We start from the raw sequence: 24,935 nt of genomic DNA on the forward strand, positions 1-24,935 counted from the left end.
TGATTGTGGTTATAATTGTTTAGTCAGAAATTAATCGTGGTTATAATAGTTGCCGCCACCAAATTGATGGTTGTACAAGACTGCTACTAGGCAACGTAGTTGTAAACCCGGTGTTCTCTTTCGGAACGTTCCAAGTATTCCCGATCAATTAAACTCTCAATACGCTTCTTGATGAACTGGGGGGTCGGCTGAAAACGGTTGGTAAGTTGACGGGTTACTTCCGCGATCAAGTCGTTGTGATTCAGCGCTTTGCGAGCCTTCATAATGCGCACGATTGCCGCTTCCACCAAATGTCGACGATCTTCTTCCACCGAGACTGGGACAGATCCAGGTGCAACGTGAGCATCTTTTCCGTCCGCGCCTATTAGTCCAGCTGCTGTTTCCGGGCGCACCATGGAAGCTTCCTTCACCAGGGGAATACGAACACGTTTGAGCTTGCTGGTAAAATCCATATTGTAGGTAAAGGTGTCCTCGTCAGAAATGATGCCGCGTCCTTTACTACCCTTTTTAAGAATACGATTCTTGGGCGTACACAGCGAAATCAAGTGTCGGCGGAGTTCTTGGTCGGGGATTTGCGTCTGCTGTCGGATTTGTGCCAAAGTCAGCGTCTCCTTGTCATTGAATAGGAGGAGGATGCACATTTGATAGGTGGATACGCAAAGCTCGTGACGACGATACTTGTCCGGACCGGTACCAAAGGTCACTTTCAGCTCGGCGGCGCCAGTGTTTGTTTGCCACTTCAGTTTCCGCCCTGTGTGCTTGTCGAGGTAGAACTTGGAAAAGCGATCAATTGATTCCTGGATGGGAACCGGAAGGGTGCAAGGCGGTACATTCTGCGACGGCCAGTATCCTGTCAAAAGGGAAACACCCATCCTTCTTTGTGAGAAAGGCCGGCCGTCGCAACATTTTACTATAGACATCAATGCAGGCTATGCGTACGTACCCGTCGTCAACACGTCCACTTCAATGTCGACCATATTTTTCTCGCCTTCCTGCCGTTTGAAGGACTTGTACTTGTCCCTCGTTTCTCTAGAGATGCGCATATCGTTGAACATGCCTTCAAGTTTGGTCGTAAATTGGTAGCCACATTCAGCCTTGAGCAAACTCACCATGGAGCGTTCCGCGTCGTCCGAGACGGACCGACCGCCCAACAAACGCTTCGCCAACTGCTGTTTGTAAAATGACTCGAATACGTCTTTGTCGGATAAGAAGCGGAAAATGACAATGGCTTGGTTGAGACTGTCCAGAATCTGGACCTCCGTCGCGCCCCGCAAGCCCACCCGCAAAAGTTCGTCGACGTAGGTTGCCAGGCACGAGGCCGCTCGAGCGTCTTGATTCAAAAAGTCTTCAAAGGATTCCTTCATCCGCTTTTGTGCTTTCTTTTCGTCCCGAAATGCCTCGTTCACGATCCGATCGTATTTGGCCTTCATGACGAGGACACCCCGACAAAAGGCGGACGGATCGGATGCACCCTTTTCCTGATCCTGCACTAAAGCAGCCCCGTCCTGCTTAATCCGCGCCGCCAGTGCCTCGCGCAAATGATCCACCGAGGAGGGCACACGGACGAACAAATCGTACATATCCCGCAAACTCTGCACTTTGGTGTCGTCCTGGAGCATGGCGGAAAAACCGGAGGGTTCCATGTCCACGAGTACGCGGGAGTGGCGTTGAATCCATTCCGTTTCGAGCGTGGTCATCAAGGGACCTTCCGTAGTCACCGGCAGTTGGAGAGTTTTGGCCCGGCGGGCTTCCGCTTCCAACCTGGATGCGGCTTTGGCGGCGTAGTCAATCGCTGTGTTATTGGAAAGAAATGAAAGCGATTCCTGCTGATAGAATTCGAGTGTGGTGCTCAAGAACGCGGTTTCGAATTCGTGGTACACGTTGGCTTGAAAGTCCGCGCGTCCGAGTTCGAGCAGCATGCGTACGACATTTTGGAGGCGAGCGTCTCGATCGTCCGGTATTTTGCCGATCCGTTGCAAATTTATCAAATCGAGAGTCAATTCCATCACCCTGGGACCCACAGCGGGATGTTCCCAGACAGTGATACGGAACAGGTGCAAGCCTAGCTCGTACACAACGCGACGACGTTGCTGGATGACGTAAGTGCGATCCATGTACATGAGGATGTCCCGTATCATGGTCATGGTGATCATGTGTTCGTTCCAAACCGTCGCCATGGTTTCCAGCAATGTTTCGTTCGGTTGCGCGGCCAAGGTTTCGACCGACTGTAACAGAATTGCGTTGAGTTTTTCCGTCACGCCCTCATAAAGCAGTGCCCCGTGTTTGTGGAGGACGAGATTGTAGGCTGCCCGGTAGAGTTCTTCGAAACTGAGCTGCGAGGCGTTGCGATTGGCAATCTCATCCATGGCGTGCTCCAAGATCTCCCAAGTCGCGTTGGCGTCGGCCCGATCCATCGGCTGGTGTGTACGGAACGGCTGTTCGGGTAGCAAAGAACAATACAGACAAAAGTTTTGAGAGACCAAACACACTCAGATTCGTACGAATGGCAGGAGTTGAATTCCGACTGGCACTAAACGAAGTATCATATTTCGGTAGTCGCGCAACAACACTAGAGACTCAATCACACGCAAGAGAACCGAAAGTTCTGCTTCTCGGAATGCCGAAGTTCAACACCGTAGTAGTTGGTCCTTACCCGAATGTTAAAGCGTTTCTTGGAATCCGCCATGGTTGTCTACTCTCACTACAGAAAATATATATACCAACCAATCGAACAAACAGAAAAGAGCAAGCGAAGAAGCTCAAACAAGAATTACAGGTAGAGTGGGGAACCGAGATCCCACGAAAGTCTTTCGTTGACGCAAGCAATCCCTCTATTGACTGTGAGGGAGACAACACTGGCTATATAGGTAGACACTCGACACCATATTCCAGTGAGTGGGCGACGCCTCACGAAACCGCAACCGAGGTCCAGAATTCCCTTGGCAACGAGTGGAATAGGGGTAGGGCTTGATGTTTGGTTTGTCCCGGGAAGGGGGACTGACATTTCAGACACCCGGACATAGAGTAGGGTAGGGGTGGGATCATTCTCACTGTCACGAAGTCCCAGTGAATTTGACTCGGACTTTTGTCCGTTTCCGACTTCCCAACGCGACTATTGGAACACTACCGGTAGCGTACTATCTTGGGTCAGGCATGATACAGACACCCCGGACACGTACCCTCTCCATCGGAAACGGTTGAAAGGAGTGTGGAAGAGTATTAGTTAGTATCCGGCCGAGATTGACTCGCTCGCGTGCAGGCATCGGACGTTGCGAGACATAGCCAGCAAATGGATCCATTCGGTGCCAAAGCCACAGGGACGGCCTGTATCATGGCCACGTTACTGGCAGTCCGGGCCGCGAAGAAGCGTACACTGACCACCACCGGAGCCGTCACGGGCTTCGTTGTTGGCTTTCTTTTAGTCGCCACTGGCCTACGAGGACTGACGCTCTTTTTCTTTTATCAGCTAGGCTCCTGGGCTACCAAGTACAAAACGATACGAAAGCAGCAGTTGGATGCGACCGCGTCGGATTCGGCCGTTCGCGGACCCACACAGGTGCTTGCGGTTAGCCTTGTGGCCGTACTACTCTCTCTGATGCATGCGTACATCTGCGGGGCGGAACGGGCTATCGTGTTCCACGTCAATAGTAGAAACGACAACGACTTTATCACCAATTTAAGCAGTCATCTTACCTTGGCCGTTCTCGCTCACCACGCTACGTCGTTGGCAGATACCTTGGCGAGTGAGCTTGGGATCCTTTCCAAGGCACCCCCTTTTCTGGTCACTCAACCGTGGCGAAGCGTGCCGCCTGGCACAAACGGAGGGGTAACCTGGATGGGAACGATTTGGAGTGTGGTCGGTGGAGCCTTGTGCGGCTTATTTACCTCAGCAATGGATTTTCTATCGGGAATGTCGCCGTTGAATGCTCTCAGATTGACGCTGTTTGGTAGTCTATGTGGAATACTAGGATCCTTCTTAGATTCCGTTTTGGGAGCGACTCTGCAAGCAACGTATTGGGATACCGAACGAAAAATGGTTTTCCATGCGGGAGCAACCGTACCCAAAACCGCAATCTTGTTGACTGGACACGACCTTTTGAGCAACGAACAAATCAACTTTGTCAGTATTGTTCTCACTACCTTGTTCGGTGGGTGGGTAATAGGACCTTTAGTATTTGCTTAGCTCAGGTGCGATTCTCTCCACAATTGTCCAAAAGCATTTTCGGCATTCTCCGTACGATACCAACTGATTCCTCGTTGATTTTCTTCACGATATCGTAAGCTGATTTGATGGAATCGATAGCCCCCACTCCTTCACCACATAAGACCGCCGCAATTTGCCCATTGCCTTCCTGCTGAGCTTCACGATATATCGTACAAAGTGTGCTTTGGCTGCCAGTCGAGAGTTCCTCGGAAAGCTCATTCATACGTCCATCCCATTTTGCTGTCGTCTCATTTCGCAGTGCACCCAGCGAGTCGAATGGCTCGGGCCACGGAATGGAAGACGAAGTGTTCTGTATTTGATCAAACACAGTCGTCCGTTGCACGCTATCCGTTGATTCCGCGTCAACCAGAGCGCGTTTGAGAGATTCGTGACCGAGCGCTTCCTCGCTCGCCCAGAGTCGAGTTCCAAGGACAACACCATCACATCCCAATGCCAGTGCTGAAGCCACACCGTACCCGTCGACTATACCGCCAGCCAAAAGGACCGGGATATCTTGAGCCACTTTTCGAATGAGATCACGTGCGAGAGTAGACCCGGCAGATCCCATTTCACGCCGAAGTCCGTGTCCGCCAGCCTCACTACCCTGTGCTATAAGACCATTTACACTAGCGTTTGCAGCGGCGAGTCCGTCCTGCACACTGCCAACTTGCGCAAGCACCAGTGCTGCATGATGGTGAGCCACATCCACATTTGATCGCCCCGTAGATTGTTGAGTATGGATCGCCGGTGCAAAGAACTGGACAACAGCGGGTTTGTGCTTTCGAAGAACACGCTCGTACCTTTCCCAGCCTTCGTCGGTACCGAAGGTTGAATAGCCGATGAATCCTATGCAGAGGGGCGAGGTGGGAGCTTCTTGGCGAAAAGCAGTTAATTCTTGTTCCAACGATTCCAGCTCCATTAAATGACCGGCCGCAATGAAGCCTAGCGCACCCGCCTGACAGGTCGCAGCGGCGAGTTTACCCCCCGAAACCCCTGCCATGGGTGCTCCCATTATGGGTATTTGGCAGGGAAAACGCCTTACGAAGCGATTCGTCCAAGGCATTGCAGCAGCTACAAGTGCACAACAAAAGAAAAGGCGCTATGCACAAGTTTCTGGCCATGTGGTAGTGTTCGTGATTGTGAACATACCGTCGATCCCGAAACGAGGCAAGAATCTTTCTTCGCTTTTTGTAATTTTTTTAAATTTCTCCTAATTCTAAGTGTCGCACGGCTTTGCCAATTAAACGTAAATGTAAATCTGAAAATAGTACACTCCGGGGGAATCTCGAGTTTCCTGTTAGGTGGTCTCCTTGAGCCCTTCATATCAGTCATTTCGCTGCCACCTTGATGGGATCTATCCTATCAAGATTAGGCACATTCGTACACAAAATGAAACCGTGGCAGCTCAATACCGTCGCATTATGATGTATACTGTGTCAGTTCTGCAGAACACCGAAATTTCCAATGCTGGAGAGGATGTATTTCCTGTAGGAGTGACTTGGTTGAATTGAATCCGCACACACTGCGGGAAGTAAAATTGTCGCCTTTTTATCCCTTCGTCCTAGTTCTGACACTTACATCATGTACATGCATGGCGAAGGTGAAATTCAGAATTTGATAACCCTAGGTTTCGTGTAATGCACTATAGAGTGCTCCCAATCTAGAAGCGTGATCTCATTTGATTTTCCAAGTCTCTGACTGATTGCACAGTGCCCCTCTTGCAGATCAAGTTTAGAAGACAAAATTACTCCGAAAGATTAAGTAGTAGAAAAGCATTAAAACTACAGATGCAATATATAGGATATGTTCTGTCGGATTGTTGACAGATGTTTCTTCCTTTGTTTGTTTCAGTGAAATAGCTATGGGTTTGTTGTACTTGGGCGTTTCTTTTCTCGCTTTGGTTGGGACAAAATTAAAGCTCCGTGTTTTCTTCCGCTCTTCAGAACAGCTTTTTTTCATGGATCCAAGCCAAATAAATTTGACGTGTTGGAGCTTGTACTGCAAAGGCAGTCCTAATGGCACTACTACTTCAAGCTCTTTGTTGATAACCGTGACATCAATTTTCAATTCTACCTGAGTGTATTTCAAGTGACTTGTCATCAGATTGAGAAGTGACACATTTTGCGGCCTTTGCTTTTAAAAAGGGGAAAGTGCTTCTCAGTAAGTACCTCCTCAACATTTAGGTTGTTGGGATCTCCCGTAAAGATCGACTTGAAAAAGTGCAGCTGATGTACCTCAAAACATGATATTTGCACACTTTGGAAAAAGAATTCAAATCTTTGTCAGAAAGGACGCGGTCGTAAATAATAAGCACAGGAGTTACACCGATGCGATCCAGAAGGTTCTTCTTTCGCAAGTTGTCAGTCGTTGTCCAATCTTCTGTGACGGCACAAATGGAGGGCTTTGCAGTAGCAAAGCCTTCAAGTACACAAATGTGATCCGAGCATGGATTTCAGATATAAATTAAAGTATCAATGAACTGATGGTAAGACAAAGAATCTATTCCTTGAAATAATGGAAAAGTTGTGATTTATAGTTACCAGTACATTGAAATCGAATTTGGAATAGGCCTCACTAGCAAAGCATTCTCGTGTATGGTATTGTTTGTTTCAAAAGAGTTCATTTCCAATACTGACTATGAAATGAAATCTGAGAAATTTTCTATCAGTCCTTTCCAGATTTTCGAAAGCTTATTGCTACATGATATTAAAAGCCATGAAAAACCTTTTTATGACGTACAGAAAGTTCAATAAATAATTTTTCAATTTTAATAATTCCATCATATGCCTGCGAGAGATCGATAAAAATAAACCCTACCGGTACTTACATATTAAAGTCGATTTGGAGTTGGTAGTTCCCTTCGCTATTTATTGATGAGATAGACATAATGATTCGACACAATGCCAAATGACGCAAGCATCGAGGGGACTTGACTGGATAACAAATCACTGTCACCGCTGGCCATTACCTATTGTTCCAATACAGTTTGTTCAGCATTTCTGGTGAATGTCGCAAGTGAGCGCCTCAACACAATATCTGCATACGCTCTGATGACTCCGCAACTGAAACTCGGTTCTGGGTTCAAACGGAGGTGTCTACCACGATGAGCGTCTTTTTTGGCTCGCATCAAGGCTTCGGCTGGATTTTCATGTGGTTGACCGCCGCTTTCAAACGGTCCGCGGCCTGGAATCTGCCTATTTCAAGTCATGATGCCCGTGCAATGATCCGAACTTCCACGCTATCTCTAGAGGCTTGGTCCGGGGACAACAATTTTGACTATTCATCTACTGCGGGCTGGGAATCTTACTACACAAAAGACCAAATTAAAATACCTCTGACCGAATGGCATTCGTCTGTTACGTTGGAATCCCTGGCTAATCATGTGCCAGCGTGGGCAAGCTCATGCTTGATGATTGGTTGTGGAACATCACATTTCCCTGAAGTCGTCCGGGCAGGGCACACAGCCAAAATAGTATTGCTGGATTCCTCTCCGACTTGCATAAGAGAGCTCAAGTCACGATACGGCTGCAGTATGTGCTGTATATGCGGCGATGCTACTAGACTGTCTGAACTCGTGGAACCGGATTCTATGGACTGTATCTTTGACAAGGGGTTGATGGATGCCTTTTTCTGTGGGGATGGCTGGACCACACCAACTGAAGCTCTGTTGAAAGGGGCGTCGTCGGTTTTACGTGAAGGTGGCATTTATTTGCTTGTCAGCTATCGACTTTCGGCGTCGAGCAAAGAATTTCTCGAAAGCGTAGGGAATCAGGTTGGCCTTGACTGGAAATTCGACTGTACCGGATCCAACGAACGCGTGGGAATTTCCATTGCGACAAAGCTAAATAGGTTGTAAATACCAAAGATAGCTCGGGATTATAAGACAGACGCAACAAGTTCACTAAGATGGTTAGATGAGTCGCAAATGAGTAAGCTTAGCTGAAAAGGTAATTGAGCCAATACGCTCAGTTTCCATGATACAATGTTACAAAATATCAAGCTATGGCATTTTTGATACAAGCGCAAGCTCAACAAAATTGTCACAAGAAGATCAACAACAGTTCCAGCAGGAGCTCTGCATCTTATCCCAACTTTCACAGTCAGCTATTTCTTTGACCTCGGAGTGTTCGTAGTTTAGCACGGAGCCTGGTTTCAGAATGGAGCAGGGGTAGGTTTGACGTCATCTTCATTTGTTCGATCCGTTGAAACTAAATTTGTTTGACGGAGATAACGGAAAGGGAAGTGCTCTCTCTCACACAGCTAGAAATCAACTTTCCCACCACGGAATTTAATATCGAAGTTTTGATTGAGCCCATGGTTGTGGGGAGCGTCCGCTTCACGAGCTATTTGGGGCCCGGCGATAGCGTGGAAAACTCGTTTCCGTACGCTCTCGGCTATAGAGTTTGCAACACCTCTTTGTAGGGTTTCGAGATGGAAAGGAATGAAGAAACTCCGGCGAGTGTTTTGCAACAGAACTGAAATTTGGGGAATGATCTGCATTCCATTTCAACTACTACAAACGTCCTTTTATCCCACTTCCAATGGTGTAATATTACATGACCTACTTCATGTCTTGAGCAGGGTATTTTTGGTTCCACCATAAGTATTTGTGAACAGAAGTAATATATCAGGAGACTATGGTACCAACTCAAGCTTCATTAAAAGTTGAGCACAATTCGAAGATTGTGTCACGTATGGACAGAATTGCGAAACAAGAACTAGTTTGTAGCGCTAAATCTTCAATCATTGTTTTATAAGTCCTTCAATCCACATCTTGCATTGGTTCTTGTATCTGCTGTCCAGAGAGTGGTGCCAACAAGGAGATTTCACAGTCCCTTAGGCATAGTGCAGGTTTGTATATCCCCTACACTTTTTACTAGACTGTTTCTAAGAGCATTCTGTCCTACATTGCAATCTAGAATTGCTCCATGACACATATAGGAACATTTCGAAATGTGTCCTCCTTCTGTATCAGGCATTCGAAGCGCTAAGTAATAGAGAAAATGGTCACAACCCCATCATCCATTGACTGCACGGTTATTGTAATGCTATGTGCTTGCGGCTACCAAACAGAATGAGTTCTCTCACACATAACATGCTATTGTTGTGGGGATGGCAAAACTAGAAAACAATCTAACACTCATGAATGAAACTCTTAACATGACTGCATCCACTTGACGTTCACGCCGTCAGGAACAATTTGTTTTGGCCCCGCACAAGTCACACTTGTCACATCAAAAGTTGCTGACTGTCAAGGTGAGGTGATAATACACATTTAAAGTCCGGCAGCACATTTGGTTGGCCCGTTATACAATGGAGGTCCCTAGTAGCGACAACGGACTTGCTACTTTCTCACAATTCCCCGTCACGAAGAAGAACGGCAGGCATTCTAGAAACCCAGCTACAGGTACCCCGTTAAGAGTTGATCCGGATGACGTATCCAATGACGCGACCTCTGCTCACTTCACAGCTCACTGTCATATACAATCAAAGACATTGAAAAGAGCCCTCGTCTTCAGTCGTAGGCGTACTTTAGATATCTTTTTCATTGGTTGCCTCGCTAACGCCTTCTTTTGCATCATAATTGTATTCGGCATACTGAGGCAGTCTGGTTTAACTGCTACGACGACGACCCTCGAAGACGAAAGAATAGGGGCCTTACGCATGCCGTTTTTAATCAAGAACCAGACTTTGCAGAAAGAGTTGTACAATGCTTCGATGGCTGTAGATTCTGGGCCCCTTGCTGTTGATACCGTCGTAGAATCGTTTGTAATCAGTAGCGGCCGTACATCTGACCGAGCCTTCAACCAGATTATGCAGGTCACCGAAAGGTTCTCGGCCTGCATCCTGTTTATGGACGACAATCCCCGTCTTGTGGAGTGGCTAGCCTACCATTTCTTTGCCTTAAACTTGCGCGAAGTTGTCGTGGCCGTCGATCCCCGAAGCAAGTCGAGTCCGTGGCAGTCTCTAGAACGCTGGACGCCGTACATGAATATCACTGTCTGGAACGACACCGACTTCGGCTTTGTGGTTGACCAATATATTACGGTCAACGGAACTCGCAAGCAAAAAATTGATGTACATCGTGGGAGACAAAAATTCTTTTACGGAAAATGTATAAAGTATCTACAAGGACGAAATCGGACATGGACCGCATTCCACGACATCGATGAGTATATCACTGTTGACGAGCGGGTCGTTTTCGATGCCAAAGAGCGTAGTTCCAAGCCTGGAAGCGTCTTGCAGATGCTTCAAGAGGTGAAGAGCATGAAACCTGTTCCTGACGGTTGGACCGAGAGCTGTGTCCCCGTCCCACGGTGTCGTTTCTCAGCTGTGGAAAGCCAACCAGAAGAGGTAAGCCTGGAGGTCCCTCCTCTTATTGATGCAAAACAGCTCGAAACTCTACGCTGGAGGTATCGCTCTTTAAAAGGTCGAGATGGTCAGCCAAAATCTATTGTTGATATTTCCGAAGTCACGCTGCACAGAAATACTAAGTTCGGCCCTCATGCAGTTATCCTTGGAATTTGTCCCCCGCATCTTTTTGATCGCAGTTTTTTAGTGATAAATCACTACTTGGGCGACTGGGATATGTAGTAAGTGTCTGTGTTGGTACAATAATGATTCAAAGTTTGTTTGTGGAGCGTGTACTCTTTCTACTCCCGCAACCTTGTAAAATCTTGCGTTCTAACAGTACGTCTTGTTTACCATGAAAGTTCGTTTCGCGATGATTGTCGCATAGGCAGCATGAAAAACAGAGAGGCTTGGGAATTCCGATCCAGCGAGAGTGAAGGCGGTACAACCGACCAGATCCGACCTTGGATTGGTGGGTTTGTAGCAGCCATGGGCGAAGAACGCGCGTTGCAGTTGTTGAAAGATGTTGGACTGCCAAAGAATTACACGAACCCTTACAACAAAACGGAATGGAGGATTGAACAAAGCACGTTGGATGCCTTGTTGAAAAAGCGCCCGAGAAGGGCTACGAACTACGTCAAGTTTCTTGAGCAGCGGATTAGGCAATCCAATATAAATCATTCGACTGATTATAATTAGTGCCTCAGTCAATTCATGCTTGCAGACGCCCCAGCCAAAAGCATGCGAACTTTTGGTAGTTGGCATGAAGCGTAGGTATATGTTGTGCTTGCCCCGTAATTGTCCAATGAATGGAATTAAAGGCGAACTGAGTTTTCGTGAACGGGACAGACAGTTGGCAAATTTTCTCCATCTTAGCAGGTATGTTCGAAATCAAAGCTTTACTCACTTTACATGACTGTAAAGCAGACAAAAAGTACATGCATTTTCAACCTTCTCGTCCCAACACGTGAAGATATTATTATTTCTTCACCGTAAAAAAATCATTCTGCTTGCATTTACATTAATGAAAATATGGAAAGCCAGTTAGCTGCCAATCAGCCTTACCTATTCTACTAACGTAAGGCGCGGAGCCGAGGTTTCAAGGTTGGGGAATAACACAGACAGCTACCTTAACCAATCCGTAGTTGTCACAAATTTCTCCGCATCATTGTGCGCGCTCCTTTGGGTAGATACTTCGTCAAACAATGGGGACAGAAGCAACCAACAAACAAAGGACAAAGGCTACACCACACGTGTGAAACAAAGTGGACGCTTTGCGATGCATGCGACGCGACATGAACGAGTGCAAGGGTCGGAAGAGGAGGAAGCGCATCCTCATCGCAACTGGACGGAAACCATTTATTCGTGTTGACTGGAATCGGTCACATAAACTTGATTATGGAGGATGGCAGTTGCCTCTCGGTAAGTGTTCCCTATTTCAATGTGTGAAGGGTTGAGCCTACAGCTAGCTAGCTTGGCTTTCTATTACTTTCCGTACAAATGCAAGAGAGGCTTGTGAATGCGCTGGGACCAGGCCCTCTCGTTGTGCCGTCCACCGGGTACCTCATGGTAACTGTGCGGAATCTGTGCCACGTCGAGCACCGTCTTGAGTGCCCGTACGTTGGGCTGTAGTTGCGTATCCAACCACCAATAGCCCGGATTCCAGGCGTGGTGGGGGGTCAAGTGATCCCAAAAATCTAACCATGGAACCTTTTCCTGGTCCATGTCTCCGCCAATGTCCATGTACAGCTTTTTGGATTGCAAGAGTTTACTTGAAGTAGCCACGGTAGCAAGTGTGTTGGGACCAAACGCTGGAGACAGGCAGGCGGCTGCGCCAAACGTATCGGGGTACTGTAACATGAGCTGTAGAGATGCTTGTCCTCCCAAACTAGTTCCGATCGCTGCCGTATCTTGTGCTGTCGTATAGGTACGAAACATGGCATCCACTACGGGTTTGACAGTGTTGGTGACGAATGCTCCGTGCGCTTGTGCCCAGGGAGTATTGCCGTCTCCGTATTCCAAATGTCGTCGACGGACAACGCCCGGGATCAAATCGCCGTCGGCGGAGGGCAAGAGCACGACAATGGGCATGGTCGACAACTTTCCATGCTCCTGCAGTCTGGTCAGGGCACCCGCCAACCTCCAGGACCGTCCCGTCCAACTATCTTGATCCAACACAGCGTTTTGTCCGTCGTGGCAGTATAGGACGGGGTATCGTTGTGTCGCACTCTGGCGTTCACTGTCGCCGTCGTATCCAGGAGGTAACCAAACGGAAATGTCTCGCGGCGGCAATAAGAATTCGTTACCGGAAGTCCCGACATCGATTCCGTACGTCTCGGAAGGTGGGATAGTGACGACAGTGCCTCCACAAAGACCATCCGGAAAGGGAGGTCCTACTTGTCGGACGGGTTCGCTCCAGCCGCGACTTGTTGTGGGTTGTTGGAGACGTCTCGGGGTTGTTACGAGTGTTGGCGGAAAAGAGGATCCTAGAATGCCGTTTGGGCTGCGAGCTCCCGGTGTCACCGGTGTTTCGTGCCGTGAAGATGATACGGAGGAGAATGCAGCTGCTGTCGTAAACAAGAATAGAAGAGCTAGCACAGTCGGCGAGCAAAAGCCGGACCATACCAAACGGCGAGGACGCAATCGGAGCCCTGTCGGCTGTACTGTCGTTCTCGGCGTTTGCGACTTCATCCAGCGGCTCGACAAACGTATTCACAACAACTATCGGTGTCAATAAATTATAGACCTGTATAGGATGTCGGCTTTTCTCAACCTGTTATTGTAAAGAGTGCGACAGAGTTCGGCCGTGACTTTGGTTTCTACCTGCTAGTGCAGGGCAGAAATCAAATTGGAATCAGTAACTGTCAGCTCGAACAAGATAAAACACCAACAAAAAAGATTCCGATCGAGCGTCGGATAATGACCACGTCGGATTTCGTGAAGGTACATTTCTGTTAGTTGACACCAACAGAACCCGTACTTACTGATGTCACTCCTAGCAACGCAAACGCTGTAGGCTAGGTCCTGTTGTGATCTATGTTTGTTTGTCTCTTGCATGGACAATCTTGCAATTAGTACTTTAAGAAGTTGAAGTCATTCTAGAATTTGACGAATTTACCTTATAGAAATAGTCTTAAAAAAGAGCCGACGCCAGGATCCTATTGCCTTGATTCGACAGGCCGTACACGCACATACCATATGTTGACTATGACCTTGGTCACGGCAGCCCAACCAAAACCGAAGTGCTTCGTGGACCTCACGAATATTATGATACAACAAGGATTGCAGATGGGAGACGTTCGAGTATCACACCCCGCTAGCCTAATGTTGGCCCATCAGACAACCATCAAATCATGAATCGAACGATTAAGCTTAGCTTTGTTACCAAAGCAAATTTGGAACCACCGCCGCTTATTTTGTATTCTTCAGCTCGCGTTTATGTTACTTTTAGGTGTCGTATGGTCTTACGATCTAGCATCTTTACTGCCGCTGCTTCCAGGGATTGTCGAACGGCGGCTCAAAAAATTCGTCCATAAACGTTTGTACGACCCCGGAGTCGGCTTCACCAGGCCGCTCCACGCAGATGACAACGTTGTCACAGCCGTATCTCGAGTCGTTGGATCCAATCGCGCCGACCATGGTGTCGAAATCAAACCTGCGTGCCGGAATGAGTCGGCGTTCGTATTTGGCACCGACAATTTTGATCGCGGTAATACCCACCAACACGTCACCCGGTTGGATAGAACCTTCCTTCGCAGCGTTACCGCCCTCTACCAGTTCCTGTACGTAAATACCTTTGCCGGCGTCAATCTCTTCAAAAACGATCCCTAGTGGCTTTTGTAATTTTACTTCGTAAACGCCCTTGGGCATGTTGAAGACCTCTGGATACGCTTTTCGGTCTTCCTCAGGAAACGGTTCCATCCATTTGTCAAAGCCGTCGTAGAAGCGAAATTGTCCCTTACCGAAATTGAATCCACTGTTCCACATAAACGAGGTGTCCACCTGGGCTTGCAGCTTAGTCGAACACCACCGACGAGAGACAGGGCGCTCTACAAACTGCATGAACGCCAAAGTTTCTGCTGCTAGAAGAGACGAAGCAACGTAAAGGAATGGAAAAGACGTCCACATCGTATTATCCGTTACTCAATGATCTAAGAGGTATTTGCTCTTGTCAAATATTTCGGAGCATGATGTTCCCTCAGTCAAATTGGACCTGGATACCGATCAAGGGAACATGGCGTTCGCGTCGTCCGACGAGAGTATAACGGAATCTGCGATCGATTTGGTTCGTGGTGACCCAGAAAAGTGACGTTGTTAGGGAGTCAGAGAACTGATCCATTGTCTTCGCACAGACATTCGGAGAATCTCTTCAAAGACTGACGAGGTCAGACCATAGATGGGTCCGGGACCACGTCAAGACCATGGCGAGACCATTTCTATCGAACAACAGGAAATGTCATTGGTCATTCAATTAATGTGCGACGGTCTCAACCAATGAAATACCTTAAATGGGGAAACCGGATGTACATGAGATGGCTTCTGGCCAATCATTTTCTGAAGTTCTGATTCATCAGTGAAGACCCGAAGTTAAGTAACGGTGTATGCAATGGAGCGACCATGAAGCGTCGAAAGAGGTCGTCAAGACATTGAAGTTGGTCAAACTGAACAAGTTCGAAAGCGAACCAAACCAAGGCATCACTTTTTCTCTTGATCGCGCATCCCTTCTCATAAAAACAATCCACACGCAAAGTACTTTTAAAATCATGCCATCCACCACATCTAATAACGCATCAGAATTTGGCGTCTATGCCAACCTTTCTTCCTACAAGTACGAAGGAGATATGAAGACAAAGAGTGCGAACCGAGGCGGAGACGTCAACGACATGACGGTTTACAAGCACTACTCCAAAATGTCGATCCGCAACTCTGGCAGCGATGCTGATAGCACCGACGACGACGATGACGATGAATGCAGTGTTCCGTGCAACGGGCGCGTCTACGCCAAGAACATTGAACCTGTTTACGGGTTTCCAACGGAGGAGAAACTAGGAGAAATGGTCGTCTCATTGCCCGAACCTATTGATGGACAATTACTGTCAGACCGCAAGGCTTTCGCTCCTTGCCAGGAGCCTGAAAAGCTCACCAAGGTTCTCATGGAATCCAAGCACGGCTTTCTCGGTCGACGGAGCTCCATTCGCGTCGCGGATTCCAACGGACAGCCATTTTCCGGTGGAGTCCATCTAAAGGCATTCCAGCACAATGTCTTTCGCAATAGCTTCTTATTGCGTACCGCCCGTAAGACTCCAGTCGCTCTTTGTATCCAACAACGCCCAGCTGGACCACAAATCTATCACATCTACGGAACTCGCCCGGTACACAGCAATGACGTGTCGAGACCTGTCAAGGAAAGAGGTGTAAACTACTATCTCTGGTTCCGATTTGAAGAAGGAGGCCACCGCTTAGACGACCGTAGCATTTCCGCTTGGACCGGCAAAGGGTTTGTCCCAATCTGGAAGTTGGTTGCTGCGTGTTATCATGTTGACATGGATGATTCACAGCCGATCAAGTTGAATGAGATCATGATTCAGGGTATAGAAGAAGATCGTGCTCTTGCAACCCTTGTCAAGAATGAGTGCTGGGAAGTAACAATGGCTCCTGGTGTCGATCCAGCCCTCGTATTCTGTGTTGGAGCCATCCTCGAAGACAGCATTGTCTTGTAGAGGCATTAACACTAAGTCTTTTCACAAATTCCAACCGTAAACTACGCGAGAATCTACAATTCTTTTCAAACTTGCTTTACAAACAATTCTATGAACTAATTGTTGTTTCTATTGGGATCATCTTGAAATACATGGACAGGCTAGTGACGATGACATTTTTCCGCAGCGAGATGTAGGTACGGCTATGACTTTGTTCTAGCATCTCAACAGGGTACCATTCGGCATTTCATTCATGTCTTCAAACTTGTCAGTGTTGTTGGACATAAATCGTTGGGTGTCCATGCGGGGTTCCCCTATGACTCACTGTCAAACGGGCGTTCTGGATGCAAAGTCTGGATGTAGCGATGGGAAAATGCGACTGCAAAAAGGGGGCCTTAAGAAAACCTCGCAGTCAATAACAGTGTGCTGCCTCCCATGAATGGGTTCCAAAACTAGGAAAGAAAATATATCGATGCTTTTCTAACAACATAAGACATCAACTCAAATCATTCGATACCATGGTTCTTGCTCACTGTCAATGCAAACATGCGGGAGCTAATCAATTATATCAGAGGAGACTTACACCTACAGTTAGCTGTAAAAGTGCTCGAATTAATTTTTGCTAGGATTCTACGTGCGACCCACGCTTATTAATTTCCCCCTCTTTTATCTTAGATACTGCATCTTCAGAGGGTCTACGAGTCGTGACCATAACACGCGCAAGCAGAAAGCCTACCACTTTGAAATGTGCTCACAGTAAGCGCTGATAGGCGACGCTGCGTCGTTTTCTACGCGACAAAGTGTCAACGACGAAAGATCAAGGGTGGGGTATTGATACGAGAGGACAAACATACCTTCACAGTCAGTCATTTGAGTACTCAAGTATGCGTGAGCTACGGACTGGATTGGCGGTGGCGGCCATGATTGAGTATGTTGTTGTTGCGTCGGCAGAACCCGCGGCACTTGCTGCGTATGGACACCACGATTCAAAGTGCGTTGAAAATTTTGATGTGGACCAGGCTTTACGCAAGACTGGGTACAGGGATCAGATAACACTCTGGCGAACGAACGACTGGACGGACAAGTTCATAACTGCTTATGGGACGAGAGACATGGTTTTCTGTGATGGGTGGGACGCTACTTATTCCCCAGGATTCCATGATCGCGAATCCAACGTAGGTTACGCATGGCTTCACAGCGTGCAGGACAAGACAGAGTCAGGATGCCGTGTCTATGACTACCCGAACAACGAGTATATCTACTGCGACGGAGAGGCAGGAGGGATGCTGGCCTGTGACGGGCCCTTGCTAAATGCGACGTTCTTCAGCGACATGGGCGCGAGGGGTTAGGATTGTGACAGTTGGTGGTGGCTGACTGAATACCTGTCCGAAACCGCTACGCTCGACGACATTGCTCGGGCGTGTGTGACGAGAGCAATGGAGCAACCAACTATGAAAGTTCGAAAGAGGTCGTCGATTCATTGAAGTAGGCCAAGCCGGGCAAAAGTTCGAAAACAAACCAAACAGAAAGACATCACGCTTGTCGTACTTGCATCACATCCTCTCTCACTAGAATATTCGATTCTAGCGTACAATGTATATGCTTCTATTTGCCACCCAACGCAACTTACAACACATATGGGCTCGACGTATACACCAACATTTTTTTTCTTTCAAATATGATGGAGATACCAAGACACAGAGCGTGAACCGTGGTAGAGACGCCAATGACGTGACAGTCTGTCAGGGTGTCGAAGAAGATCGTGCTCTTGCGACTACTATCAAACAATGGGCGCTGATAAGTAACGATGGCTCCTGGCATCAATCCTAATCTCATCTTTTTTTGTTGGAGCCATCCTCGAACAAAGCATTGTCTTACAGAAGCAAACATGATTTCAATCCCTTGACGTTTCCTAAACGTAAACTACGCGAGAATCTACAATCGCTTGCAAAATTGCTTTACAGACAATTACACGAACTAACTCTTCTTTCCATTGGATCATCTTGAAATAAACGGACAGGCTAGTGACAAGACAATGTTCCACGACACCGCAATTGGTGATAAACCCATATCCTTTACTGATTTTTTGCCTGACGCTTTCGTTCCTCCCATTCGGCCTTCCATTTTTTGTGCATGTGACCGTTCATCCAGCTGTGTAAATCCTTGTCCCGGTCCCATTGATGTACGACGGGTGATAATGTAGCTCCGTCCCATTGGTATACTTCGTGCGTTTTCGGGTTGTAGTTCCCCCAAGCCTTCAACTCTTTCGTGCGTAGTGCCCCGAGATTATTGATAATACCACGGCCTTGTTCCCAGACAATGATTTTTCGGATGCTGTCGGCTTGCGACAGTTTGTTGCTATAATATAGATACTGTGTCACCCAGCACAAAAGTAGGAAGAAATGAATACCGGCATATGTGAGGAACTCAATGACGGACTAATGTAACTCTTTCCTCTGGACACTGTTCCGAAACGTACGTTATGAAAGCCTTGATCACTGCCCGTCATTCGGACGCTGGCTTCGTCATGTTCATTGACCATGGCTCTCAAGTATGTTTCGATGGCTATTTGTTCACCCATGGTGGATCCGGAACAAATCGTCGGCTTGTCCTCGAGTGCCTTGAGCGTTGCCTCTCCATAACCGTTACGGATCCATTTCAAATTCTTGGTCGAAGATCCGAGACGTGTAGCTTCGGTATTCTCGCCGAATAAGTATAATAAACCATCCTCTCGGTCCGGGTGGGTTTCCCGTGGCAAGGAAATGAAGGGATTGGATTGAAAGTAGGAATCGCGCGCGTCCAACAACATGAGCCAGGAGTGCGTATTGTACCGCAAACTCCAAATCCAGTACCATTCGTAACGGATGGTAGCTACCACCCGGCCCTCCCGTGGATCATGAGCAGTCCTTGTAACGTGCCTGAGTTCATCTTTCCAACCGTACACGTGCGGCAAGCGGCACATTTGGAATCCTTTGTTTACCGACCCAAAAAAAACGAGAAGATTGCAAAATAATGAGGACAGCTGCGTGAATATGTACAGAAGCTTCTAGACACATGTCAGGAATGGTACGCACCGTCCGTATCTCCTAATCGCGTAACTCTCCGTTGATTGTTGGGTTCCCCATCGCAATCCAGGGGCATTTGGTAGACGACGACGGCGGGCTTCTCGGGATCGCCTTGGGTGTACGTGTTCAAATAGTCCACAACGTCTTCCCGCACGATCCGTTGTTCCGCAATAGCCAGGACAACATCACCACGAAAACCCGAAGCCGTGAGTGTTTCGAGAAACATCATGTAGTAGCTCAACTTGTACCCCTCGGCGTAGGCAAAAATGGCGTCCTCTTCCGGTCGGTGGGTACCAAAGGTCGGTTCAACGATGACGGTAGCGGTGTCGTCGATGACACGCGTCGGTTTGGGAAAGGCACTGGCGGAATTGACCGCTGCAATGGTGGACGGCTCGAATAAGTGAGCATCGTGTGTCTCCTTGACAAAGGGCTTCCAGTCGCCGTTCTCCTGATCCGCGAATGTACCGTACAACGTTAGATAAAGAACGGAGACCAGTATCACGACGATTGGATTGTGGAGATGCCTTGCACGTTTCATGGTGGATGGGTGGGATGCGTGTGCGCACTGGCGAATTCGGCGGATGTCCAAGGGGGTAGAGGGTCTTCTTCTTTTACGGTGTCAGACTGTCTATAACGTGGAGCCTTTCTCCATGATCAACAACTTCTCCAAGTGGCAGTGCTGATGTGACAGTGAAGTAATTACCGGAAATGGCTTTAAAGGCTGGGTTTTGGTTTGTTGGCAACAGTCATTCTGGTGTGTCCCGTGCCGACACGACACAACAGAATTTCTCAGTCCGTAAAAGGGGGATGGCTAGATCACCTAGTCTCGCGGGTATGAAAACCATCCACACGACTGATACACGTCATCTTCAGAAACATTTGCTTTTGGCCGTTTGCGATTCAAACCGATGCTCTGTCGAGCCTGCAAGCCGATCGAAAGAGGTTACCCTTGACCATTTGCATACCGAATTCTCATTTCGTTCGACTCTTCACAATGAAACTTCCTTAATCATCTAAAATGACCCTATACAAACAACACAACAGCATTGCTTGTTTTGTGATGATTGATCTGTCTCTTAATATGCACAATTGTCTGCTGAGATCTCTGCCCAACTTGTTTGTTGTTTTGTACTCTGTAAAGGTTTGTTTCCGCTCTTTTTGTTTGGACTCTTAAAACAATTGCAAGTTTCCAGTCTCAACAATGCCTATGAATTTTCTCTTGTAGTCAGCTAGATGTCACGACTCCGCAAGTATACCATCTTCATAATAAGTGCGAAACACCGGTTGTCTTCATTCTGCTCTACCAAGATTTGTAGCCTGGTATACATTGCTGTACATTGTCGCTCTCCTTGGTAACTTGACTCACTCTCGTGTTGAGGGAGCGGCAAAAACTACTTTCCACATGGGTTAATACAAGTTCACCTGTTCTGGAGCCCTGACAATGAAAGTAAAACGTCAACATTTGTGCAATGTATTGTCTTACACAATGGACAAACTTTGGGTACCCACACAATTCAGGAACAACAGTAGTGATGTCACTGGAAAAAGATACTTATATATGCATCATGAACTAGGTTTAAACAAATATGTGGTAAAACCTTCTTCCATTATATTGCAAAAATAGTACTGAAACTACTATGAGAAAGGCATTTATATATTGTTATGTTTCAAAACACCAATATGCAAATAGTTGTCGAAATTCAGTTAATGTAAGAAACTAGTATGAACATGAATTCTTTAAGTGCAAAAACCAACATGAAATTTGAGATTCAAGATGCTCGGAGTAGGAAATCCCTACGACAAGCATAGGGTTCAATATCCCTAATTTGTGGAGACAAGTCTAAAACCAAACTATAGTCCTTCAAAAGGAAATCGAATGCAAAAACAAAAGAAGAAAAGAAAGGATTCCCCTCTAGGAAGTGGATAAAGACATTAATACATACCTTATAGAGGAAAGAAAATGGAATAATACTTTGGAGTTCTTATTGTGTTGTGCATCTAGTGGTACAGGTTTACAAAAATTAGAATTGGAACACAATGTGCTTACCAAGGTATTGTTCTCAGCCTCAGGAAGCAACAGACGGAAGCGGCTACCTCCTTTGGTTTTCCTTGTGCAACACTGATTGCGAAACATCAAGCGACGGACGGGAGCGGCTACCTCCTTTGGTTTTCCTTTTGCAGCACTGATTGCAAAAAATCAAGCAACGGACGGTTGCACCGTGAATAGAAAAAGGCTACTGGCAATATAGGCCACAAAGATGTTGGTACTGGCTTTGGGAATACAGTCAACTCCCTTTGGCTTGTACAATGCGGGTTCCGTTTTCGTCGTTGCCCCATACGAGATTCTGAAAAGTCCCACAGCCGCCCATTTGCACGGCGGAGTCGTCGGGGAATTGTTCCATGGCGGCCACGAGGACTTGAATACCTCCGGCGCTAGCGATGCCGCCCTTGTTGTTCTGATCCAGTGCCAGATTCTGGAGTGCTCTCCCGCCGGCAGCTTGTACGAGTGCGTCGTCGGAGAAGCGGTGCATCGCCTTGACAATGGCGAGGAGTCCACCGGTGAGACTAATGGTGACACGGTTGGGAACATATAGAATCTTTACATACCGGTATTTTCCTGTTTAACATTGCATGTACATAACGCCTTGTTGTTCTATTGTCGCAAATACAGCAAACTCCCAATTGCCGCTGCCGCAACACTGGGAACTCCCTGCAAAATTGTCAACATATTCTTCGAACGCGTCGGGGCAGCGCTGCTGCCAAAGCCCGTAGCTGTTGGTTTCGGCTATCATCCTTGTTTCCATTAGGTATGCCATATGGTACCGGAAGACAATAAAAGACTAATAATAAGGTAGTTTCATTGTGAAGAGTCGAACGAAATGAGAATTCGGTATGCAAATGGTCAAGGGTAACCTCTTTCGATCGGCTTGCAGGCTCGACAGAGCATCGGTTTGAATCGCAAACGGCCAAAAGCAAATGTTTCTGAAGATGACGTGTATCAGTCGTGTGGATGGTTTTCATACCCGCGAGACTAGGTGATCTAGCCATCCCCCTCACAGTCACCGTGAGCTGTGATACGCCGATACAATGTCTGTCGTTCGGATACATTTTCAAATCTGCTAAAAGCATGGAATGTGGAATGCAACGAAACACTGTCGGTCCAAAAACAAAACTCGTTCACTGCACCCTCGAATGATGTCGATAGGCTGTTGGCCACGTCGGCGTCTGAGGTTCGGTCCCGACTTTTCGACACCAATCAAAGACCCACAGAGAACAGAGTTTTCGTTATAGCCCAAACCCCGCAGGGTCCAATCAGAACACTTTCGATACGCAACGTTTGGAGGCCCATATTTCGTGTCGTCACACAAACGATCAACACCAAGCGGAAACCCGAACGACTCGGCATACCATACAATTGCACCCCACTTCCGTGTCAACCAAGCCTCGGGGATCTTGCACAGGCTCCTCGCGTTTGACGCTCATAGGACCACAGCAGCACTCCACAGAAGACCATCTTGTTTCCAACGAAACGTGAGGCCTCCACTTGCCATTGCATCTTACGAAGAATGAATTTCCCGACACGAGTAATAACGAATTCAGGTAGTCGATCATCTTCCTGGCGGAGGATCCAAAGGCCTTCTACATCAACAACACCTTCCAATAGAACTTCCACACCCTGTCGCTGCCGATGGATATCCACGGCTGCTACGACTTCGGTGTCCCCGAATCTTTCTTTTAATTGCACGGACATGCTTTTCGAGAAGAAACTTCCGTTGTCCGATTCGCGACTCTGGCGAATCCAAAACGCACGAAGGTTGAGCAGTTGGGCTTACACAACGACCTCGCTGGCCTCCGACACATCGATACCTCTGTCCTCTTCTACTACCGTAACTGATAAGACTACCAACAAATCCAATTCCTCCGAACTGTTGGACGTGTTTGTCGATACTCAGTATGATATGCAGCAGCTCGAAAGTCTCGCTTCGCAGCGTCCGACACCGCTGCGTCTCGCTGACATGTACGAGTATGGGCGCGGTATAGATCCGGCGCAACGTCTCCGCAATTCGCAGTTCCTTCATCGTGAATTGCCCATTCGCGTCGCCCAACGCGCCTACGACTTACTCACTTTGCCACACGGCTTGTCCAACGCCACACCCATTCGACAAGTCGCCGCAACCTATATACAATATCTCCAGCAGTTTAAATCACGACCCTGCCCGCAGAACAAGCCACAGGAAGAAGAGTTTACGGATTTTGTGCAATCGCTGGTGCTGGATCGCGCGGCCGTTCCGATTTCGATTTTTCGGGGTATTTTGGCTTGGATGGGATCAGCCCCGCATAGCGACGATGACCGCCAGGATCAAACTTCCTCATTGTCGTCCTTGGAAGAGCAACCCGATCGGTTGCAGGAAATGGAAGATGCCTTGTACAGGTTTTTCACCGCCCGAGTGGGGTTGCGGTTTTTAACCGTTCATCACGTATTGTCGTCCCGCCGTCCGTCGGCTAAGGCATTGAAAGATGTCACGTTTTTGTTCCCACCGGACCAAAGCGATGATTTCTTGGGATGTATTCAAACTAACTGCGATCTTGTTAAGGAAGTTAACAAGGTTGCAAAGTTAATTCATGAGCAAACAATGGAATATTACGGTATCTGTCCAGAAATTGAAGTAGTGGACTGCATCGAGGATACGGATCAGGCAAAAGACGGCAAGAGCAAAAACAAAACGCGAGACTTTACCTACGTTCCTCATCATTTGCACTACATGATTTGCGAACTCTTGAAAAACTCATGCCGGGCTACGGTCCAACAATTTCGTGCGCAAGAAATGCACACCCAGGGTCCATACGGACACGATAGCGCCAAAATTCCCTCGATCAAGGTCGTCATGGTCAAGGGTGAAGAAGATGTGACAATTAAAGTTGCCGACAAGGGTGGTGGCATTCCCCGCTCCAAAATGGAGCGCATTTGGAAATTTGCACATTCGACGGCGGACCAGAACGAAGCGGAATCCGATTTTGGAACGGACGCGACTAGTGGTGCACGGATTCGCGGATTTGGCTTGCCACTCGCACGTATTTACGCGCGCTACTTTGGAGGCGAATTGACTCTGAAGTCGACGGAAGGGTACGGGTTGGATGCGTACTTGCATTTACCGCGACTTGGAGATGCCTGCGAGAAGCTACCCCATTTGGTCAAGTCGAGTCCGGGTGAATTGGATTCCATGCCGAATCGCTACGTAAAAAACTAAACAGCCAGCATCAGTAACGGATAGCTAAATCTATTGCAAGGACCTAATCCTCATTGTGTTGGCTCCAGAGATATTCCATTCTATTGATAGTGATATACATAGCAGAATTGGCAGTCTAGTTGTTGCCTAGCGGATAGAGAGACTGTCTGGATACAACTCTATTCCAAACGAGCTTAACCTCGAATTTTTGACCAAAAATTTGTCCAGTGAGCATTCTTGTTGTGACGCTTACTTTTGGGAATCGTCGCGCCATGGTTTCCGAACCCGGTTAACTGTTAAAGTTGTTCAAAGTCAGTAAGGTGAAAGAGTTTCACTGTTGTACTAGAAGTATTTATGATTGATGTTTGTCGGCCAGTTATTTTGTTTT

General features: G+C 47.5%; 11 protein-coding genes across 11 annotated transcripts; 5 read left to right on the forward strand and 6 right to left on the reverse strand.

Moving 5' to 3' along the window:
* Position 1: 1 nt before the first annotated feature.
* CUL1_1 (CULlin protein 3) lies at positions 2 to 2,823 on the reverse strand. Its single transcript, XM_002182866.1, has 3 exons — positions 2,654 to 2,823; positions 944 to 2,435; positions 2 to 850 (listed from the first exon to the last, which is right to left on the reverse strand). Exons 1-3 carry the CDS (start codon positions 2,684 to 2,686, stop codon positions 87 to 89), a joined length of 2,289 nt encoding a protein of 762 aa, XP_002182902.1. The 5' UTR covers positions 2,687 to 2,823; the 3' UTR covers positions 2 to 86.
* Positions 2,824 to 3,289: 466 nt separating this feature from the next.
* Positions 3,290 to 3,968, forward strand: PHATRDRAFT_38754 (predicted protein; the record flags this gene model as incomplete). Its single annotated transcript, XM_002182740.1, has 2 exons — positions 3,290 to 3,860; positions 3,952 to 3,968. The coding sequence occupies 2 exons, from the start codon at positions 3,290 to 3,292 to the stop codon at positions 3,966 to 3,968; spliced, it is 588 nt and encodes a 195-aa protein (XP_002182776.1).
* A 216-nt stretch (positions 3,969 to 4,184) lies between these two features.
* Positions 4,185 to 5,216, reverse strand: PHATRDRAFT_38755 (predicted protein; the record flags this gene model as incomplete). The annotated part of the gene is made up of 1 exon (XM_002182867.1): positions 4,185 to 5,216. One exon carries the CDS (start codon positions 5,214 to 5,216, stop codon positions 4,185 to 4,187), a length of 1,032 nt encoding a protein of 343 aa, XP_002182903.1.
* A 2,262-nt stretch (positions 5,217 to 7,478) lies between these two features.
* PHATRDRAFT_14926 (predicted protein) lies at positions 7,479 to 7,928 on the forward strand (the record flags this gene model as incomplete). Its single annotated transcript, XM_002182741.1, has 1 exon — positions 7,479 to 7,928. A coding segment is annotated over one exon (450 nt), but the record flags the coding sequence as incomplete, so codon positions are not given.
* Positions 7,929 to 9,517: 1,589 nt separating this feature from the next.
* On the forward strand, positions 9,518 to 11,254 carry PHATRDRAFT_38757 (predicted protein; the record flags this gene model as incomplete). Its single annotated transcript, XM_002182742.1, has 3 exons — positions 9,518 to 10,797; positions 10,833 to 10,873; positions 10,896 to 11,254. The coding sequence occupies 3 exons, from the start codon at positions 9,518 to 9,520 to the stop codon at positions 11,252 to 11,254; spliced, it is 1,680 nt and encodes a 559-aa protein (XP_002182778.1).
* A 786-nt stretch (positions 11,255 to 12,040) lies between these two features.
* Positions 12,041 to 13,504, reverse strand: PHATRDRAFT_48328 (predicted protein; the record flags this gene model as incomplete). Its single annotated transcript, XM_002182868.1, has 3 exons — positions 12,041 to 13,122; positions 13,154 to 13,328; positions 13,418 to 13,504. 3 exons carry the CDS (start codon positions 13,502 to 13,504, stop codon positions 12,041 to 12,043), a joined length of 1,344 nt encoding a protein of 447 aa, XP_002182904.1.
* A 398-nt stretch (positions 13,505 to 13,902) lies between these two features.
* PHATRDRAFT_48329 (predicted protein) lies at positions 13,903 to 14,683 on the reverse strand (the record flags this gene model as incomplete). The annotated part of the gene is made up of 1 exon (XM_002182869.1): positions 13,903 to 14,683. One exon carries the CDS (start codon positions 14,681 to 14,683, stop codon positions 14,036 to 14,038), a length of 648 nt encoding a protein of 215 aa, XP_002182905.1. The 3' UTR covers positions 13,903 to 14,035.
* Positions 14,684 to 15,318: 635 nt separating this feature from the next.
* Positions 15,319 to 16,275, forward strand: PHATRDRAFT_38760 (predicted protein; the record flags this gene model as incomplete). Its single annotated transcript, XM_002182743.1, has 1 exon — positions 15,319 to 16,275. The coding sequence occupies one exon, from the start codon at positions 15,319 to 15,321 to the stop codon at positions 16,273 to 16,275; it is 957 nt and encodes a 318-aa protein (XP_002182779.1).
* A 785-nt stretch (positions 16,276 to 17,060) lies between these two features.
* Positions 17,061 to 20,015, reverse strand: PHATRDRAFT_48332 (predicted protein). Its single transcript, XM_002182870.1, has 4 exons — positions 19,329 to 20,015; positions 19,235 to 19,276; positions 18,734 to 19,182; positions 17,061 to 18,626 (listed from the first exon to the last, which is right to left on the reverse strand). Exons 1-4 carry the CDS (start codon positions 19,855 to 19,857, stop codon positions 18,330 to 18,332), a joined length of 1,317 nt encoding a protein of 438 aa, XP_002182906.1. The 5' UTR covers positions 19,858 to 20,015; the 3' UTR covers positions 17,061 to 18,329.
* A 1,271-nt stretch (positions 20,016 to 21,286) lies between these two features.
* PHATRDRAFT_48333 (predicted protein) lies at positions 21,287 to 22,135 on the reverse strand (the record flags this gene model as incomplete). The annotated part of the gene is made up of 2 exons (XM_002182871.1): positions 21,287 to 21,816; positions 21,946 to 22,135. 2 exons carry the CDS (start codon positions 22,133 to 22,135, stop codon positions 21,605 to 21,607), a joined length of 402 nt encoding a protein of 133 aa, XP_002182907.1. The 3' UTR covers positions 21,287 to 21,604.
* A 1,143-nt stretch (positions 22,136 to 23,278) lies between these two features.
* On the forward strand, positions 23,279 to 24,505 carry PHATRDRAFT_15081 (predicted protein; the record flags this gene model as incomplete). The annotated part of the gene is made up of 3 exons (XM_002182744.1): positions 23,279 to 23,627; positions 23,709 to 23,989; positions 24,032 to 24,505. Coding segments are annotated over 3 exons (1,104 nt in total), but the record flags the coding sequence as incomplete, so codon positions are not given.
* Between the last annotated feature and the right edge of the window lie 430 nt (positions 24,506 to 24,935).

This window comes from Phaeodactylum tricornutum, chromosome 17, assembly GCF_000150955.2.
Source record: "Phaeodactylum tricornutum CCAP 1055/1 chromosome 17, whole genome shotgun sequence".
NCBI classification, from domain to species: domain Eukaryota; phylum Bacillariophyta; class Bacillariophyceae; order Surirellales; family Neidiaceae; genus Phaeodactylum; species Phaeodactylum tricornutum.

What these genes read in the sequence shown, in the direction of transcription:
- PHATRDRAFT_48332 (XM_002182870.1), bottom strand. Translation starts at nt 19,857, where the DNA reads ATGAAACGTGCAAGGCATCTCCACAATCCAATCGTCGTGATACTGGTC. An exon ending in GCGATTAGGAGATACGGACG is followed by an intron (nt 19,277 to 19,328) that starts GTGCGTACCATT and finishes ATATTCACGCAG; the next exon opens with CTGTCCTCATTATTTTGCAA. An exon ending in TTCTCGTTTTTTTTGGGTCG is followed by an intron (nt 19,183 to 19,234) that starts GTAAACAAAGGA and finishes ACGGTTGGAAAG; the next exon opens with ATGAACTCAGGCACGTTACA.
- CUL1_1 (XM_002182866.1), bottom strand. Translation starts at nt 2,686, where the DNA reads ATGGCGGATTCCAAGAAACGCTTTAACATTCGG. An exon ending in AGAAACGCTTTAACATTCGG is followed by an intron (nt 2,436 to 2,653) that starts GTAAGGACCAAC and finishes CTACCCGAACAG; the next exon opens with CCGTTCCGTACACACCAGCC. An exon ending in AGTGGACGTGTTGACGACGG is followed by an intron (nt 851 to 943) that starts GTACGTACGCAT and finishes CCCTTTTGACAG; the next exon opens with GATACTGGCCGTCGCAGAAT.